This window comes from Chanos chanos, chromosome 6 (assembly GCF_902362185.1).
Source record: "Chanos chanos chromosome 6, fChaCha1.1, whole genome shotgun sequence".
NCBI classification, from domain to species: Eukaryota; Metazoa; Chordata; class Actinopteri; order Gonorynchiformes; family Chanidae; genus Chanos; species Chanos chanos.
This window is the reverse complement of record NC_044500.1, coordinates 38,887,685-38,904,593: the sequence shown is the minus strand read 5'-3', so window position 1 is coordinate 38,904,593 and position 16,909 is coordinate 38,887,685. Positions and strand designations below refer to the sequence as shown.

The 16,909-nt window shown below is 40.7% G+C and overlaps 2 protein-coding genes across 2 annotated transcripts; both read left to right on the top strand.

Annotated features, from left to right (window-relative positions):
- Nucleotides 1-562: 562 nt before the first annotated feature.
- Nucleotides 563-7,593, top strand: sypl2a (synaptophysin-like 2a). The gene is made up of 6 exons (XM_030777704.1): nt 563-690; nt 956-1,030; nt 4,504-4,619; nt 4,773-4,968; nt 5,242-5,418; nt 5,615-7,593. Exons 1-6 carry the CDS (start codon nt 676-678, stop codon nt 5,729-5,731), a joined length of 696 nt encoding a protein of 231 aa, XP_030633564.1. The 5' UTR covers nt 563-675; the 3' UTR covers nt 5,732-7,593.
- A 1,418-nt stretch (nt 7,594-9,011) lies between these two features.
- Nucleotides 9,012-16,110, top strand: atxn7l2a (ataxin 7-like 2a). Its single transcript, XM_030777887.1, has 10 exons — nt 9,012-9,141; nt 10,426-10,494; nt 11,141-11,462; nt 11,632-11,876; nt 12,044-12,126; nt 13,268-13,479; nt 13,614-13,791; nt 14,022-14,143; nt 14,947-15,790; nt 16,020-16,110. The coding sequence occupies exons 1-10, from the start codon at nt 9,012-9,014 to the stop codon at nt 16,035-16,037; spliced, it is 2,223 nt and encodes a 740-aa protein (XP_030633747.1). The 3' UTR covers nt 16,038-16,110.
- Nucleotides 16,111-16,909: the final 799 nt, after the last annotated feature.

The following is a 16,909-nucleotide window of genomic DNA, read 5'->3' as shown; positions in this document are numbered from 1 at the left end:
AAAAGTAGAATGTAAATGTAGGACTTTGAATCATACTCAGAAGAATTATGAGGATGCGGGTGATTGTGTCTCATATAATTTTCTGAGAGAAAAAGTTTATTAAAATGTTTTTTAGACATATAGATTAATATCATTTTGCTTAATATAGCATCTTAATACGTATAGTCAAATCATCTACATAGATATATTTCTGTCTATCCAAAAATATCTGCAAATGCATTTTTAATTGACTGAATTACATCTAGAAGAATTATTAGCATATGAGTAGTTGTGGCACATTTTCGGAGAGGGAGAGTAAAGTCTTCCGCAAATTTGCAAAACAGGAGTAGTTTTAGCTTAAATATACCTCGCAATCTATGTAGCTCATTTAATAAGCCTTTCTGTACATCCTCAAACTGGGAATAAGTTTAGAGTCTGTGTCCTATTATTTCATCCTAAAAGGTATTGATAAATTAACCTCACCCAAGCTCTAGTCAGTGTCACTTTAAGACAAAGTTGAAAATCACGTGTGTTGCAGGTCAGAAAGTTTGACAAGTTCACCTACACAAATTTCTTCTGTTTTCAGGCTGCGACCACGCGAATTTAAACTGGGACCTGAAACCCGCCGCAAAGCCCAAACGTGTTCGACCCAGGGAGGAACATCTCTCTTATAAAAACTGACAGAACTTCAACACCATGGACATAGTGCAGGTAATGGTAGCTGAATTCGTTGGCTAGTTTGGCAAGTTAGTTGTTTAGCCACTTCACTTTTGCATCAGTTAGCTACCTGGCTGAGCTAGTGAAAGTTTCCATGATTTTAATAGTTAAATAGCTATTAAAAACGTTTTATGTGAGGTAATAGTGCTTAATTAAACATGTTTTGAGAAATGCAATGTGGCACAACATAGCTGAGCGTCTGTAAGAGCCTATAGAACACTTGAAAGTTGAGCGCCAAACATTTTTTTTCTCATTTCAGAAGCTCATGTCGGGTTTCACTCTCGACCTGGGACCTGTAAAAGAACCTTTGGGATTTATTCGAGTTCTGGAATGGGTAAGTTGTGCGAGTGAGCAGTGTTATTCTAATCTTTTAAATTCTACTACTTAAGTTGTTCAGCTGTCTGATGGCGCCCAATATCTATTTCGTTTTGATGAAAACACGCAGAGATGATAGAACGCAGTAGGCTAGATACTTATTTCAAAGATCCAGTGGTGCAGAGTACTATTTGAAGATCAATTCAGTTGTTCAGTCAAGTTTAACTACGTGAAACAGCTATCATTACATTGCAACGTTACTTGGACAATACGGGCAACACCCTAAAGCTAAGCTATTGTAATTTAACCAGCAAACGTTTATCAGAATTGCTAAACACCAACTACTCTTCTACTGGAAAGTAGTTCATTTACTGTGTAGCATATGAGTGTATGAATTTCTCATGTCTGTTTAAACTGTCTTTGTCAAACATGCAAACATTTTAACTTCATGCAAATATTCACAAAACGTACGCCTTACCATGCATTGAAAAATTCGCTAATGATTAGCCAAGTGACACACATACTCAAGTAAAAATCGTAAAGACGGTAAGGATAGGCTATATGGAAACGGTTTGATTCCAAGTAAAGGGCTGCTGGTGCACACCCAAAAATAAATAAATAAATAAAGTAGTTGGTTTAAACCTGTAAACCCAGAGTCCTTGGCAACGTATTTAAAGACATATTTCAGGTGTTAGTATTATCAAGTCGTGCAATTTTTCATATGAGAAGCCAGCGATCCCAGGATAGATGAACTGTAGATTAATTAATATGCATGGCTACATAAACCTTCTCATATAAACTGTCTCTTGAATGGTTTACTTTAATGTCTATTTGTTGGAGAATCAAAACTAAGATTTGGTAGCGTGACCAACAATATATAATAGAATAGCACTGGAATTTGAACCTTACGCGTCGATTTGGACTTCACTGTGTACGTGAAAATTTAAATAAATTGAAACTGGTTCGGTATGTTGGCCCCCTTAATTCGTTTGATTGGGCGGGGTAGGGGAAGGTGGTGTAAAATATCATTCAACGAGGAAAAGTGGCCAAGAAACATTTTTAGAAATGCTACTGTGTTGTCATAGTAAAGTATGTCAGCTGCTGTAACACAAATAGCATGCGGTAGATGTAGTATAACAGTCACAGTAGAAGTGAGTCATGGGATCTGAGAGAGAGGTTCTGGAACACACAACCTCACTTTCACCTCGACTGTTAAAAAGGAAAGGGCTGACTCCATAATTTCAGCTGGCGTTATTTGCCAAAGGTGTAAATAATGAGTCAGGGCCTTATGCTGTTTCTCAAGGCTTATCTCCCAGGCCTGAGTTTTAAACCAATTCGACCCTTATTGGTCTGGTGCTCCTGTGTCAACCTTGGATCAAAGGGAGTGGCCTGTTACCAGGAAATGTGCAGTGAATCCCTGTGAATGTTGCAGCATGGCCTTATTCAAGCATCAGTCAAGGGTGAAAGCAATTGCTGTGGTTATCATATAACCAGTTAGTGTATATTATGTAAGGCCGCATACCAGAATGTAAGCTTATCAGGACAGAAACTTGAGAAAATATGCGGTTTTCTCTCCCTCATTATGTGTCTCATAAACGTTGATCAAGAATGTTTAATCAGCATGTTTCTGCATGTGGCTGGTTTGGCTTTGTAAATACTGGACTTGTATATATCTGTTTGCATAATATCTATTTGATGTCTGTTTGGTGAATCACAACCAAAACGTGGGCTAGACCTGTACAGTTCATTTAGATAAAAATATTGTACTCTTGCCACTCACTGTGAATGTGTACACTTAGCTGCATTTGGAGAAAGATGGCATATAAGTATCCTCTCTAGCCATTGCCAGACTGCTTTGGCTGATTGGTTCCTTCTTCATACGGTGCACATTGCCTCCTGTGGCTAAGAACTGGGAGCCTTGACAGTCTCCTTTGGCTAAGACTGCAACCATAAGCTCTTTACATCAGACCTGCTGATTTTTCACATTTCTGCTACTCTGCTGTGTTATGTAGGAAGCAGGATTCTGACAGTTTCTAGGTGAAGACTGGAACCTGTAAACTAGGAGACTCATTTCTGGAGATCTTGGCATTTGAGTTGTAGGACTGAATTTTTAGAGGTGTTTTTGTTAATGCTAAACCTTTGAGTGTTGATTTTAGGTTTCTGCTGAGGATCAGCTTTAGAATTAACTATTTGAATGAGACCTGTCTCACTGATTAGCTACTCTTTTATATAGGTATTTCAGTACATTACACATCAAAATATAACAGTTTTGATGTTTAATGAAGTTTGTACTTGTAAACCTACTGACATAAATGTACCTGTTTATGTCAGCAGGTTTACAGTGTGTTTACTTATGACTCATGTAACAAACTGAATGTTTATATACCAACAGGCGCCCCTCTAGTGAGTTTCAGTGTTTTTGCAAAAGCATGTCCATGTACATGTCCATTGCTAAACATCATACATTTCCAATTAAGAGTCTTGTGACTCCTTTTGTGTAAACAATATCCTAGTTTAATGTTCAAGCAGTGCTGCGAGGCATCTCAGGATTTTGTTGTAGAAAAAAAACATAGCCCCACCAGGACTGTAATGAAATCATTACCTGGTGTGTATTCAGAAAATACATGAGGTAGATCCTTACTCAGCCTCAGAGCAGTCAGAATAAAGACACCAGTGACAACACTTAAGTGGGTTGTGACAGAACTGTATGACTGACTTTTCTCAACACGGTTACGGAAAGAATATGTACCATGGATTACCTTAACAGCTTTAATGAAACAAAGGAAGTACAAAGATGTTGTAACGCTCAGTCATTTTCTGAAGGATTACAGCAACAGCTTGGAAATCAGGGCTATTGCTCTAGCTCCTCTAGCTACTGTCCATAGAGCCTATTTCCTGCACGGAAGTAGGTTGTTTGGAAGGGGAAACTGTGGAAAGCAAGCCAGGATGTTTGCATGGGTACAAAAAAAGTAGCCCAGCTTAGCAGGAAAATCATTTACAGTTTACCAGCAGTAAAGGTGAAAGCTGAAGTCTTTATGTCATCAAGTTTAATTCATGCCTTTTTTCTCTCAGTGCTTTTTTTTTTTTTTCTTTTTTCTTTTGTTCCTTCCTCAATCAGCAAGAAGTCCTGATGAACTAGAGTTCCCCCCTAGAACTGCAAAAGCTAACAGCTTCCCATTATTGATATTGGACCTAGGCCTTGTTTGGTTTAGTTCATTTAGTTGAGCTCAACAGGTGGTTTCCTGCAGCAAGTAAACCACCACTTATTCTGCATACCTTTAACATTTCTATAAAGGCTGTTGAATCGCTCAGACCTAGCAAAATCCACATTGACCGCCGAAAAGCTTTGGATATGCAAACTTGAAATGCTGTATCTTGCTGAAGATAAAAATTGGTCAAGCCAAAATAGCTGAGCATAACTTTATAAATAGTTGGACTTTGCAGTATATGACTGAAATTGTGTTGCTCTTGTGTCGTTCTCACATCATGCAGATCTTCACCATCTTCGCCTTCGCCACAACTGGTGGCTACACAGGAGTAAGCGAAATCACGGCAAACTGTAACGGCACCGTGACCAACGTATCAGCTCAGTTTTACTACCCTTTCAGGTAAATGTCTGAACAAAAGATGTGAAACTTTCTTTAATTACATATTTGCATTGATTTTTGCCTATGTTTACTTGACATACTAAAACAAATGTACTCATGTACATACTCAGCATTGAAATTTAGTGTTGCATGAGGTCACCTTGTTCTTTTTAGGCTCCAGAGTCATAAATATAGTATCCCCAACTGCAATGGCACCAACTCCACACTTGTCCTGACGGGAGACTTTTCATCTTCACCTGAGTTCTTTGTCTGCGTTGGCGTTTTTGGCTTCCTCTACTGCACTGCCACCTTAATTCTCTATATAGGCTATCAACATGTGTACCGTGAGACTAGCCGTGGTCCTGTCATTGTAAGTATTCTATATCTCTAGTACTAACGTCAGTATTGAACAGAGTTTAATGATTGGTTGTTTATCAATGTTGCTTACTCGCGCCAACAGAGTCTGTCAAAATTATCTTGAAAACGGCGCAGATTTCTGGTGCATAAGTGAAACCCTTCGACTATAAGCAAACTGATTTGGGTTTTTGATGTTTGTGATTTGTGTCGCATGATGTCATTTCATGATCCTAGAAAGAATCTGAGTTCCTGCCATGTGATTCATCCTTCATGTTCTGTTCTTTAGGATTTTTTTATCACCGCAATCTTTGCATTTCTCTGGCTGGCTGCCTCCTCTGCATGGGCTAAAGGTCTGTCTGACGTGAAAAATGCCACCAATCCCAGCACTTTGATTAATGAATGTAAGAAGGCAGTCTGTAAGATAAAGGAATATCCAGCCATGGGTCGTCTCAATGCCTCAGTAGTAAGCCCCTCTCTACCACATCACTGCAGGGCGATTTCACACATCCATTTAGCATGGTTTTAGATGATTTGTTGTGGTTCCAAAGAAGGATATGTAAACTAATGCAGAATGAGTTTCTACCACATGACTTACACATGTTGAAGTTTATCATTGAACTTCTTCTTCTTGTTTCCTTCCTCTTCAATGAATTTTACAGATTTTTGGATTCCTCAACCTTATCTTGTGGGCAGGTAACTGTTGGTTCATTTATAAGGAGACTCCATTCCATAGGCCAGCCAATCCACCTCCTGCTGGAGGAGCCCCAGGCCCTTAATTGGATCAAGCAAACAGCCTCCTCTTCTTTCAAGTCAATCTAAAAGTAGAGGACAACTAATATTTGATATGTTGATAAATTGTCTGTCATCAGCAAACTGTCTAATTTTATGTAGTGCTGCCGGCTACATATGTGTAGATGTAAGTGAATACTTCTCTGGTGAATGTTTTAATATCTGATTTGATTGTCTGGAGGAAGCTTTAATGAGGTAACCAGACCAAGTCCATGGAAGAGAAACTGATTTTGGATAACGTAATATTGTGAACCTTTTTCAAGTGTTAAAACTCTTTTCGGTGAACTACCACTCTTGAATCATTTTACTTGTAGATATGTTTTCATTCCAATTCGGCTGGTTATTACTTCAAACCTTTGGTTCATTTTCTCAGTTAATGCCAAATTTCACAGATAATGTGGCTCGAAGCCAGTGCATTAGGCAGCATACATTTTTTGTGCATTCATCTTTATGCAACGAAAAAGTATCATTTGTATTTCTGTTGTTTCTATATTTTATAATATTTTCATAAAGCAGAACTCACAAGGCACAAACGTATCATTTTAGTATTTCATGCAAGATGTTTGTTTCTGAGCACTTAACTCACCAGCACTTCAGCAACTTTACAATTGTTCAGGTGTTAATACCTTATTTTTACTTGGAGATAATATGTTTTTGAACTGTTTATTCAAAGTGCCTTAATATGTCACATATATGATGACATAATTAGTCAAAGTAGATCTCCTGTTTTTTTCCTGTTTTCAGTGCCAAGATATTTCAGATCAATCAGGTAGCAATAAACCAATGATTTTTTTTTTTCTAAACTGGCAGCATTGTTTTGTAGGTTTGTCAGCAAATCCAGTGATTAAGCATTTGACTTGTATGTGTTTTCTACCAAACATCTTGTCTGTTACTGAATTGCCTGGAAATACACAAACCATTGATCACTGAGGCCAAGGTTATCATTGTTTTGTTCACAAAAGGTAAAAGATATCGTTATGTATCTTTTTTACTTAAAAGCTATGAAAAAAAAATTAGCACACTTTCAAAAAATTCTTACTTGTCCATCTTTTATGTTTTTCATGTAAAGGGGCATTTCACATGTAGCCCTTTGTCACATTTTTTTTTAAATAGCTACATTTTCTGTGTGCAGAATCATTTCTAGTGCACTAGAGTGAATGATCCATGTTTAATGAATTCTGCTGTATCGCTTGAGTTTTACTGTGTTCGATTTTTAATCATTTTTTGATTTCCGTATTTTATTTTCCATAAAAACAAAAAAATCTTCTTTTATACTTAACAGTTAAGAAGACCCTGCCATGAACAGGAGCATTTCCTTAGCTTTTTGACCAGCTGTGTCATAAAACTTTTCCCAGATTATGTGTGCTAAAATGAGATTTGTCCAGACTGAAGTGAAATTGCTGCAGGGCTTCAGATGGGTGGCAAGGATGCTGATTTACTAGTACTCAAAGGGATAATGAACAGTGTAAGGTACTGTTCAGTGTTATTGTATCTCTCAAGCTTAACTGTTGTGGTTTTCGCTAGGCTGTGGGTATACCCAGATATCTTTCTTGAAATAGATGTGCCTTTTGGATATACCTTGTTGTTTTTGGTTTCTGTACCTATTTTGATGGTCAGAGTGGTGTTAACAAGTTTGTGCATATTCTGTATTGTGAAATATTAAAAGGATTGCTTCATAATTTATGAATTGCACTCCATTTTTGTTCAATTCCAGAAGAATAGTGCTTAAGGTCTAAACATCTGGTGATAATATTGTCAACACGGTATAAGTCAAATATTCATAATAATTGGCTTGTACTGCACAGATATGGAGGAGAAAGTCATGAGAGTTCCAGTTTGTCAAGGTTTAGTTTTAGGTCAGTGATTCTGTTATGCTTGTTCAATGGTTACAGTTTGAGAGAATCAGTTGGATAACTATGGATTCTAGACCCTTTCTATTATTAATACACCAGCACAACTATAAGTGTACCTGGCATTTCCTGTTGTATTCATCTGATAAGACACACACATGAATTTGTTTACTTTTTTCAACTAAGATGGAGTGAGAAATCAGTCTGTTGTTTTTCCCTTAAAATTCAACATGGCATTGTTTTCTAGTTTCAATTTTGAGAACTTAAATGTAACGTGTAACACTCCTTGTTTAAACAGTTTTGTGTATATACTTTTTTCATAGGTGATCTCCCAATAAAGATGTTTGACTGAGATTACAAATCATCAGATAGCTGAGTTTTCTTGATGCTCTGTATTTGGTAAAATGGTATATTGTTAAAACAACAACAACAAAACAGTGACAACTAATTTGGTAAAAAAAAAAAAAATTGGTATATGGTTAAAAAAAACACTCTAGTGACACTTACACCATAAAATGAACCAGTTTCATATATTTTCTTGCTATACTATACTGTAACAACTATGGCTTACTTAACATAATCCTCATCGCCACCCCCCTTTGTCCTGCTTTTGTTGTCATTGTTTTGTCTTTTTGCTAGTGTATTTTCTTTTGCAATATTATTATATTATTATATCTGGTCCTTCTCAAGATTTCTTCTATTTATGTCAGGGGGGTGCTGTCCTGTTTTGTTTGTTGTGGGCATGTAAAGCCCTTTGAGACTTTAAATAGTGATACTGAGCTCTAAATAAACTTGAAACATAATTGAGAACTTCAGTCATTATCAGTTGGTGAGTATGGTAAGTATTGGTATGGTGTAACATACTCACAGTTTCTTGTTCTGGTATAGCTTTCTCTTTCGCTACAAAAAAACTGATTTTGACTTTTAAACCTTTTTTTTATAGATATGGTATGTCCCCTGTTAATTTGTGCTGTTTGAAAAAGAGCAGGATGAGTAATGGTTGACTCACCTAGATGCAACGCCTTAACTGGCTCATCAGGAGAAAACTGCACTTTCATGACGACTTGCATTTCAGGGTATAGAAACAGGTCTTTACTGTCGTGACACTTAGTTTAAAGTCTGTGTGTTTCGTACACTTTATTTAAAATAGTAGGCCTATCTGTTAGAGGTTCTGCAGCCCTCCATCATCTCCACATTTTTTTTTAATTTTACCGTTCGTGCTACTGTGTTATATTGCGTGTTCCGTGCCGAAATACATGTATTAAATTGCCACAAGTGATAAGAAAATTTCCGTAATTATCTTCTTTACAAGAAAAATGCAAACACTGGAGAGAATCATAACCGGGGCGCGCGCCCGAACGTACAGCCCTTAGTAGCGGGAACGCGAGATATGACGTAAGTTGCTTGCCGCGCCGTGATGATGGCGGTGCGTGAACGCGCAGTAAAAGTAATGGCTGCTCTGGAACGGCGGGTGCCTTGTCTCGATGATTTCGTTGGCCAAAGCTGGAGCGTTTGGGCGGAAAGAGCCAATGTGACTTTATCGGAGGGTGAGTGATTACCCGTTTACTAACATTTCTCGATTTGAACACGAACATCGGTCTGGTTGTGGTATATTTTCGTGAAAACCCACGGCATCCTCAACCATGTTACCCAAACAAAGAACCTGCTGGGTCCTAGTGCTGGCTGGGTACCATGATTCTCTCCCAGGTCCTAGTGCATACATCATCTTTGAAGTACGGGTTTTTGAAATATTTTCTAGTCTCTCTTTAGTGTATGTTACAACTTTGCAGATGTTCAGTCTAGCACTCTCCAAATAGCAGATTTCCCACGATAAAACAACACAGCTTAGTTAAACTGATGAAGGAATACTGCGCACAGTCCGAGAACTTCTCACTGGTTAGCAAGCTAACGTTAGCTGCCGAACTAGCTTGCTAGCTAGCATTGCTAGCTAATAATGTGTTAGTGGCGACAGACGCCGGTGATGAAGGAGGAGTTTGATGCTGTTGCCATCATGTAGCTTTCTGATGGCTCGTTAAGAGTGAAACAGATAGCATTTAAAAAATCTTCATGTCTTAATGATATAATTTCCTCTAAGTTACCCAAACACTTGTGTCACCACATTAACAGAATTATTTGGATCTCGACTTTAATGGAGCTTGTCACGACAGTCGGATGTCAGTGTCGTAATATAAGTGTGTTCCGTGTTCGTATTGTCTGGCTCCTCTCCAAAATTAGCAAACGCTGTAAATGCCCGTCGAGTGTAAATCTCTTGGTTGGATGGTTTGTGGAGTCACATTCAAATTATTGTAGTTAACCAAGATTGCTGTAGCGAAGCACCACAGGTACGAGTTAGCCCCACCCTAACAAAGGAAGTGAAAGATCATTTAAAAATTAAGTTTCTTTATCTTGGACATTTAGTCATAACCTCTATTTTGATGGCTTTGTTTTCAACGAGTATTCTTGCAGTTAGAGCAAATGTTCTCCAAAGCTGTTGATTAGACTGGTCCAAAACAATGTCTCCACTATCAGAGTTGTCAAATTTGCCATCATGAGTGCACATTGTGGAGGGTGCTCTGTGCTTGTCATTGAGAATAACTGAAGCGTGTAGCCTACACTGTGAATATTTATAAATTCTCAACAATGTTTTTTTTTTTTTCAATCTGTGGCTCTTCTACCATACAGTATGTAGTAATAGAGGTCCTATGCAATAATGTCATTTTTTATCATTATATATGTGGGCTGGCAAAGTTCAAAATTAGAATGGTGCTAAGAAATGCACTTCTAGGTCAACAATCATAAGCTCAATTTAACATAAATTGTTTGAACTCCAGGATCTGATGCTGATGATTGTGGCAAGAATGGAAAGAAAACGACAGAAACGATGACACTGAGGAAAGAGGGTATGTCATATATTGTATTAATGAGTTATTGGATTAATGGGGCTCCTACATGGTGATCCAACCAGTTGCAACACAATCACTGTTATCATATTGCACTTCACAATGGGGCTTCTAGACAGAGAACAGATGTGTCTTTAATGGAATATAGGCTTATCTGCTGCTGTGTTTACCCTCTGATCAATTCTTGTTCACTTCTTCACTAAATTAATTACCTTTTTTTGCCATATGTACACCTGTATATCAGTTTTGTATGCCACACATACACCTACATATAGGCCTGGCGTGTGATCTTTTTGTAGACAAGGACTGACATTTTCAAGGACGGTAAGGATTTTTTTTTTCCATTTCCACGTTGCGACTGTTTATATAGGCAGAGTATGTCTTTATCTGTACGACCGTGCTCTTGGCAAAGTCTGGGGCTGAATCACAGGGTTTCAGGATGGCAGGGCAGGAGAGTCGCATGGTCTGCATCTATTCCCGTAGCAGCCAGCGAGAAAAGACTTGGGAGTCAGCTGGAATAGCTCACCACAGACAGCCAGTGGTTTTGTATGTGTGTTTGAGTGTCTGTCTGTGTCGGGGTCCCATAGTTCTGTACACATATATATATATATATGTTTTGTTTCTACATTTCTGTATGTCTCTATAGATATGTCCATCTTTGGTCACTATCCTGGGCATGATGAGTTCTACCTGGTGGTGTGTAGCCACTGCAGTCAGGTGGTTAAGCCTCAGGCTTTTGAGAAGCACTGTGAGAGAAGACACGGTCCCCTAGCCAAGCTCTTTGCACATCTCCGCTCAAATCCACCGGCTTCTCAGCAGCGCCCCCGCCCTCCTCACACCGCGTCCTCCCATGGAACAGCTTCATGGACCGGAAGGAACCAAGGTGTTGGGCCTCCTCGGACAGCGCCACAGTCCCCCTCCACACCTCCTCAGTACAGACACTCCAAGGCTCCCAAAGAGGGTGTTCGGTATGTCACGTGCCTTGTTTGCAAGTGTTGGTGAATTCTGATCTGTGTCAGTCTTGGTTAATACTTGCTGTATTGTCGGACTGTATCCACATATAAGGGTGGTCTGTTTGTGCAACGTTTGCCGTAACGTGAAGTGTTTATTTGATTGTTTCCCCGTGACCTCTCACAGCCTCTCGCCTCTTGAAAAGACCTCCAGCTCCGGTCACTCCGAATCATCTGTCTTCAAGCAGCCGCCACCCTTGGAGCCTCCTCGGAGCTCCCCGCCACCGAGCCTCCGAGACCCCCCCTGGCCCCACGGAAGCCCCTCGCCCAGCCGAGCGTCACCTTCTGAGAGGCCTCTGGCCCAAAGGGAGGGGTTGAGTTCTGCGCCTGTTCCCGCTCACCTGCGTGGACCCAGGACCTACAAGATCTCCAGTGAGTTTTCACTGAGATGACTTCATACTGCATAATGTTGACTTATTCTGCATGCTATTCTGCAGACACAGCTCTCGCACATGCTAAATGCATCTGTCTTCTCGGAAACATTATTGTGTATCTTGGTTCACATTCTTTGTCATTCTTGCTGTCATTGTTTCCCTTAGGGAAAGAATTGGATTTGGACAAGCATTGTGGGGTGTTGGATCCAGAGAGAAAGAAAGTTTGTACTCGGCTCTTAACCTGCAATGTAAGTAGGAAATGTACCAACAATTCTGCTCCATTTGAACAACTTCCATTTAAAAGGGCAGATGAAGTAATTAATCAGTGGGAAAAAAAAATTAACAGGAAATTTGAGTCTTATTGCAATGTCTGCTTATGAGGTATTAGGAATCCGACCGATGCACTGATTGTAAGTCGCTTTGGCTAAAAGCGTCTGCCAAATGCTGAATTGTAAATTAAAGAATGAGTAATCAGTGCCTAGGTTTTGAGGGGCTATAATTAATAATAATAATAATAATAATAGTAATAATGATGATGATGATAATGAACATATAGTCTTGCAACAAACATTTAGAATGAGGGCATATGGATGATGTGGTCACACAAAGCTGATGCAATGCAACACATCCATGTAGTTTGCAGTACATCATACACAACTGACAGAACCATATTCACAGCAACCTGCCTGTTGTTCCTGGGTTACTGGTTAACAATTTGTGAGAACAGTAATAAAACATTTCATCTGCAGTGTTTTATATCTGTCCCACACCTTTGTTATCTCTATTCCATATGCACAATAAGCCCTAGTTATTTATCTGTTGCCTTGCTACCTTAGACTTCTGAGATAGAGACAAGACTCTTCACTGCCGAATGACAATCTGGGTTTTAAGGGACCTCTAAAAGCCAGTAAGCTTGAGGGGTTTTTATTGCAGTGGTCTTGGTTGAAGGGATCTTGTAAGTTCACAGTACATACATGCCATGCCAACAGATTTCTGTGTGCTGAGTAGACAGGCAGGAAGTCAGACGGACATGACTTACAGGAAATGGAGAGAGGGAGGGGAATCTGTGCTAAAACTCCTCTTTTGTAATGGTTGCTTGTTTTTCCCGTGGTCCTAAAGCTTTATGTTTCAATAGTACACTTTACAAGTGTAAAACCATGAAATGCACTCGTTTTTTTTTAAGGTCCTTATTTACAGTGTAACATTTTGCCACAACATTCCCATCATTATGGTTTTTTTTTTTTATGTATGATATGAGTGTCGTGGATCACTCCTAAAAACAGCTTTCCATTCCCAATGTGGTTGTAAGATGGATGGCTTTCAGAGTGTCTCGTTTTGGTTTGGAAGTTGTCTCTAATTCATCTTTTTTTTGTTTCGTTTGTCCCCAAGATTCACTCTATTCACCAGCGCCGGAAGGTTCTGGGAAGAAGTAAAAACTTTGACCAGCTGGTGGCAGAGCTTAAGATGAGTTCAAAAAGCCGTGAGCGCGTGGCTCAGGTACCGGAGGGCTCTGCCAGTCAGTCTCCAAGCCCAGAGCCCCCCAGGGACTCCACGGGCTCCCCGCACTGCAGGAGACCTCTAACTAATTCACCTGCCTTCAGGTGAGTCTCTCCATCCACGATTGCCACATGGGGATGATTTTAAGAAAGACAGTAGAATCTGTGCAAGCAGGATATGTTTGAATAGAGCTTTAAATAAGGTTGTCAAATACCGGATCCGTGTTTGTGTGAAGCAGGACCAGAGCGTTGTCTGAGAGCGGTCAAGACGAGGAGAAATCGCTTCAGGACGAGAGCACCGCACGTCCACCCTCCCCTCTCCCACCAGGTCGCATCTCCAGCGAAGAGAGTGAGGGCGAGGGTGTGGATGAAGCCATCGAATGGCATTCGTCGCCATGGCATCCCAAACCACTTGCGGTATGACAGAATGGCATTGTTTTCGGTAGTGCAAAATCTTTGGTTTGTGTTACTTACAGTAATACGCAGGGAGTGGCTCGTTTCAAATACTTTTAATAGTAGTAGATTGATCTAACGGTTGAAAACCATTCATTTGTCGCTGGAGAAATGTCTTGTGTCCAGCTTTGCCTGTCTTTGTGCCATTAGACTGACTTTCATTTGTGCTTCCTGTTGGCCCTGCTCTCTTCCAGCTCTGTTCATTTGGCAGTCATGCGGTGGGCCATGGCATCTTCACTTTCGATCGGCGGCTGCACCATCTGCGGTCAGCCATGAGTGCAATGTTGGAAAACCATCTCAATGCATATCTGTGGAAGTAAGAGCCTCCTTCATCCCTAAGTGGCTAGACACCAACCGTTCATTCATAATTCTTATGTTGCAGCATGTATTCAGTGGTTACAGGCCACAAGAGAGGTTTGGAGCAGTCACTGTTCTGGTTCTTTTATCTCTATAATCTTATTCAGGCCTATTTGATCGGCGGCCCGCAGGCCAAATCAGACCTAAGAGTGACCTTCGGTGGCCCAGAGGCAATCAAAGTCAAGTAGTACAAGAGTTAATTCTGGTTGAATAATTTAATTGGACAAGAGGCTTTCCATGAGAGGTGATATATACAATATAACAGCAGTGGGATGTATTACCATATATATATAACTCCACTTTATAGCATCATAGACATCTTGCTAGCCACACAAAGTCAATATCTGCCTGTCAGCAAGCTAGGAGTTGTAATTAAGCAAAGAAAATGTCTTTGTCAACACTTGAACAAAAAAACAGACGATGAAAACCAAAAATTTGTGACCCATGAATAAGGCCTGGTTTTGAAATCTGGCCCTTTTGACATTGTAATTGAACAGCCCTGATCTAATTTTTCACAGATTTTTGAGTGTTGAATTGTTTCTCATTGTAAGCTACACATGCTCTACGTGTCTTCTTTCCATCCCAAAGATAAATCTAACATTCAGCTCATTTATAGAGCTGTTCTTGAGCCAACCTGTGTCCTTACTGAGTAAAACTTATTCACCTTGATAAAACATTACTAACAAAGAAACGTTCACCGTCAGAAAAAGAAAACATTCTCTCGCTAATCTCTAATAAAATGTCCCTCTCTCTCCACCGCAGGAAAATACCTCAAGCAACAGACCTTCAATCCCAGATTTCCCCACCCAAACCTGCAGCCATCACCATCTCCCCTTCCTCTATCTCCCAGCATTCCAAAATGAGGGCAGGAAGTCAAAATTCGACCTCCCTCAGGACCTCTTACTCTTCCCATAACCCAGGGAAGGAGCTACATGCACATAGTTCCTCTACCAGCAAGGCTTATGGTCAATCAGAGAACTCGGGGGGCAGCCAGTCTGTGGCTCCTCCCAAGCCTGCACGCACCCCAACTCAGTCAGGACCAGGTAGGCCCAGGAACCCTGTAGGGAGACCCAGCAAGCAGCAGCTTCGCGTCAGGGAAGCAGAGCGAGCTGCCGCCAGTGCGGCAGCCGCCGCCGCCGCCGCCCTGCGCAAGCGGAAAGCCTCGTTCAGCGAAGAGGAGGGCGTCAGCCCAGATAGGAACTGCGTGTCCCAGGATCGTGGAAGACCAATCATCTCTGGTAAAACACCGTCGGCCCCTCACGGACAGACAAACGGATCCCTTTCACCCGGGAGCAAGCCGCGCCCCCAGCTGTCCCCTTCAGAGCCCCATACCCCTTCTTCCTGGGCGTTCAAGCGGACCCACCTCCCCTCCCACCATTCTCCCCCTGAACCTGCGCCCCACAGTCGAGGGGGGGACTCAGGACTCCACAGCAGGGCTGCTAGTTATGATCACAGAGGACTGGGTAAGAAACGTAAGAGCAGTGCCTCCCCTCCTTCCAAGCCCCACCGGCTGCCTACCTCTTCCCACACAGGCTTCTATCCCTGGAAAGATAGCAAAGTGGGAGGGCTTTCTGTAGGGGTGGAGAAGAAACTCAGCACACCGAAGGTAAGCGAGCGAAGCATCTCGTAGATCCAAGCATCATTCATGTTGAAATGTATCGTTGTCATTGTTTTAAGTGCATCTGCGTTTTAGAACATCAGTATTTAATTCACGTCCTGTTTATTAATTTGTTATGTTTGATCTTGAAGTGTCGTGACGCTGCTGTGGTGTATATGTTGGTATGACGTGTTGAATGTAACTCATTGTATTTACAAGTTCTCCTTTGTCTTTGCAGCCAAAACTGCACCACTGAGAGTGCCAGCCTTACAAGCCACTAAGAGAGGGAGCCCTACGAAGTGTACTGTCTCAGACTGTGGGCACAGGACTCCAGATGTATGTGTGTGTGTGTGTGTGTGTGTGTGTGTGTGCGCGCGCGTGGGAGAGTGTGTTTGTGTGAGTGAGGATGCTGAATGTCTATACCTGTGTATCTGAATGGTGAGATAAGAATGTCTGTATGTATGCTCAGCAAAAATGTATGACAGTCTGTGTGGGAGAGTGTATGAGAAGATGAGAGGGAGTGAATTTCTTTGTGAATTCAGAAATACCTCAGAATCTACTGGACATGCTGCTACATAAATGTCAATTTATAAAATGGATTAAAATATTCTTTATACTTGAGACTCGGCTCTTTTTTTAACAGTTAATTAAAATGATGCACATTACCTACATTTTTTTTGAGTTTCTAAGGATTATCATATCATCATGTCAGCCTCTGGTTTAAACTAAAACCGTGCTGCCAGTATTGTATACCGGTATCGCCATTAGATGTCTCCCTGCTTGTTGGACAGGCGATGACGTAGTTTTCTTTTTCCAAGGGCTTAAAATGTCTCGTTCATCCATGATGGTCTACCAGGAAATGAGTTTCAAAGAGTGATTGAACAGTAGTATATGAAATTATTTCAGCCTAGCCTAACTTTCACACGCCGAAACGTATACGCTATATGAACTTAGGAGACATAGCGAAGGAGATCAAGAAGTCGAAATTCCTTGATGAGTTCAGGATTTAAAATGGATACATTTTATGAGTTAACACGGTTCCGGATTAGCCGATATCGGTGTAATTCGCATCTCTTGAAAATTTAGATCAACATTTCGAACTTGACTTTATTTTTCTTGCTCTAGTTT

What these genes read in the sequence shown, in the direction of transcription:
- sypl2a (XM_030777704.1), top strand. An exon ending in CAGTTTTACTACCCTTTCAG is followed by an intron (nt 4,620 to 4,772) that starts GTAAATGTCTGA and finishes TGTTCTTTTTAG; the next exon opens with GCTCCAGAGTCATAAATATA. An exon ending in GTCGTCTCAATGCCTCAGTA is followed by an intron (nt 5,419 to 5,614) that starts GTAAGCCCCTCT and finishes TGAATTTTACAG; the next exon opens with ATTTTTGGATTCCTCAACCT.
- atxn7l2a (XM_030777887.1), top strand. Translation starts at nt 9,012, where the DNA reads ATGATGGCGGTGCGTGAACGCGCAGTAAAAGTAATGGCTGCTCTGGAA. An exon ending in CTCGGCTCTTAACCTGCAAT is followed by an intron (nt 12,127 to 13,267) that starts GTAAGTAGGAAA and finishes TTTGTCCCCAAG; the next exon opens with ATTCACTCTATTCACCAGCG. An exon ending in ACTAATTCACCTGCCTTCAG is followed by an intron (nt 13,480 to 13,613) that starts GTGAGTCTCTCC and finishes TGTGTGAAGCAG; the next exon opens with GACCAGAGCGTTGTCTGAGA.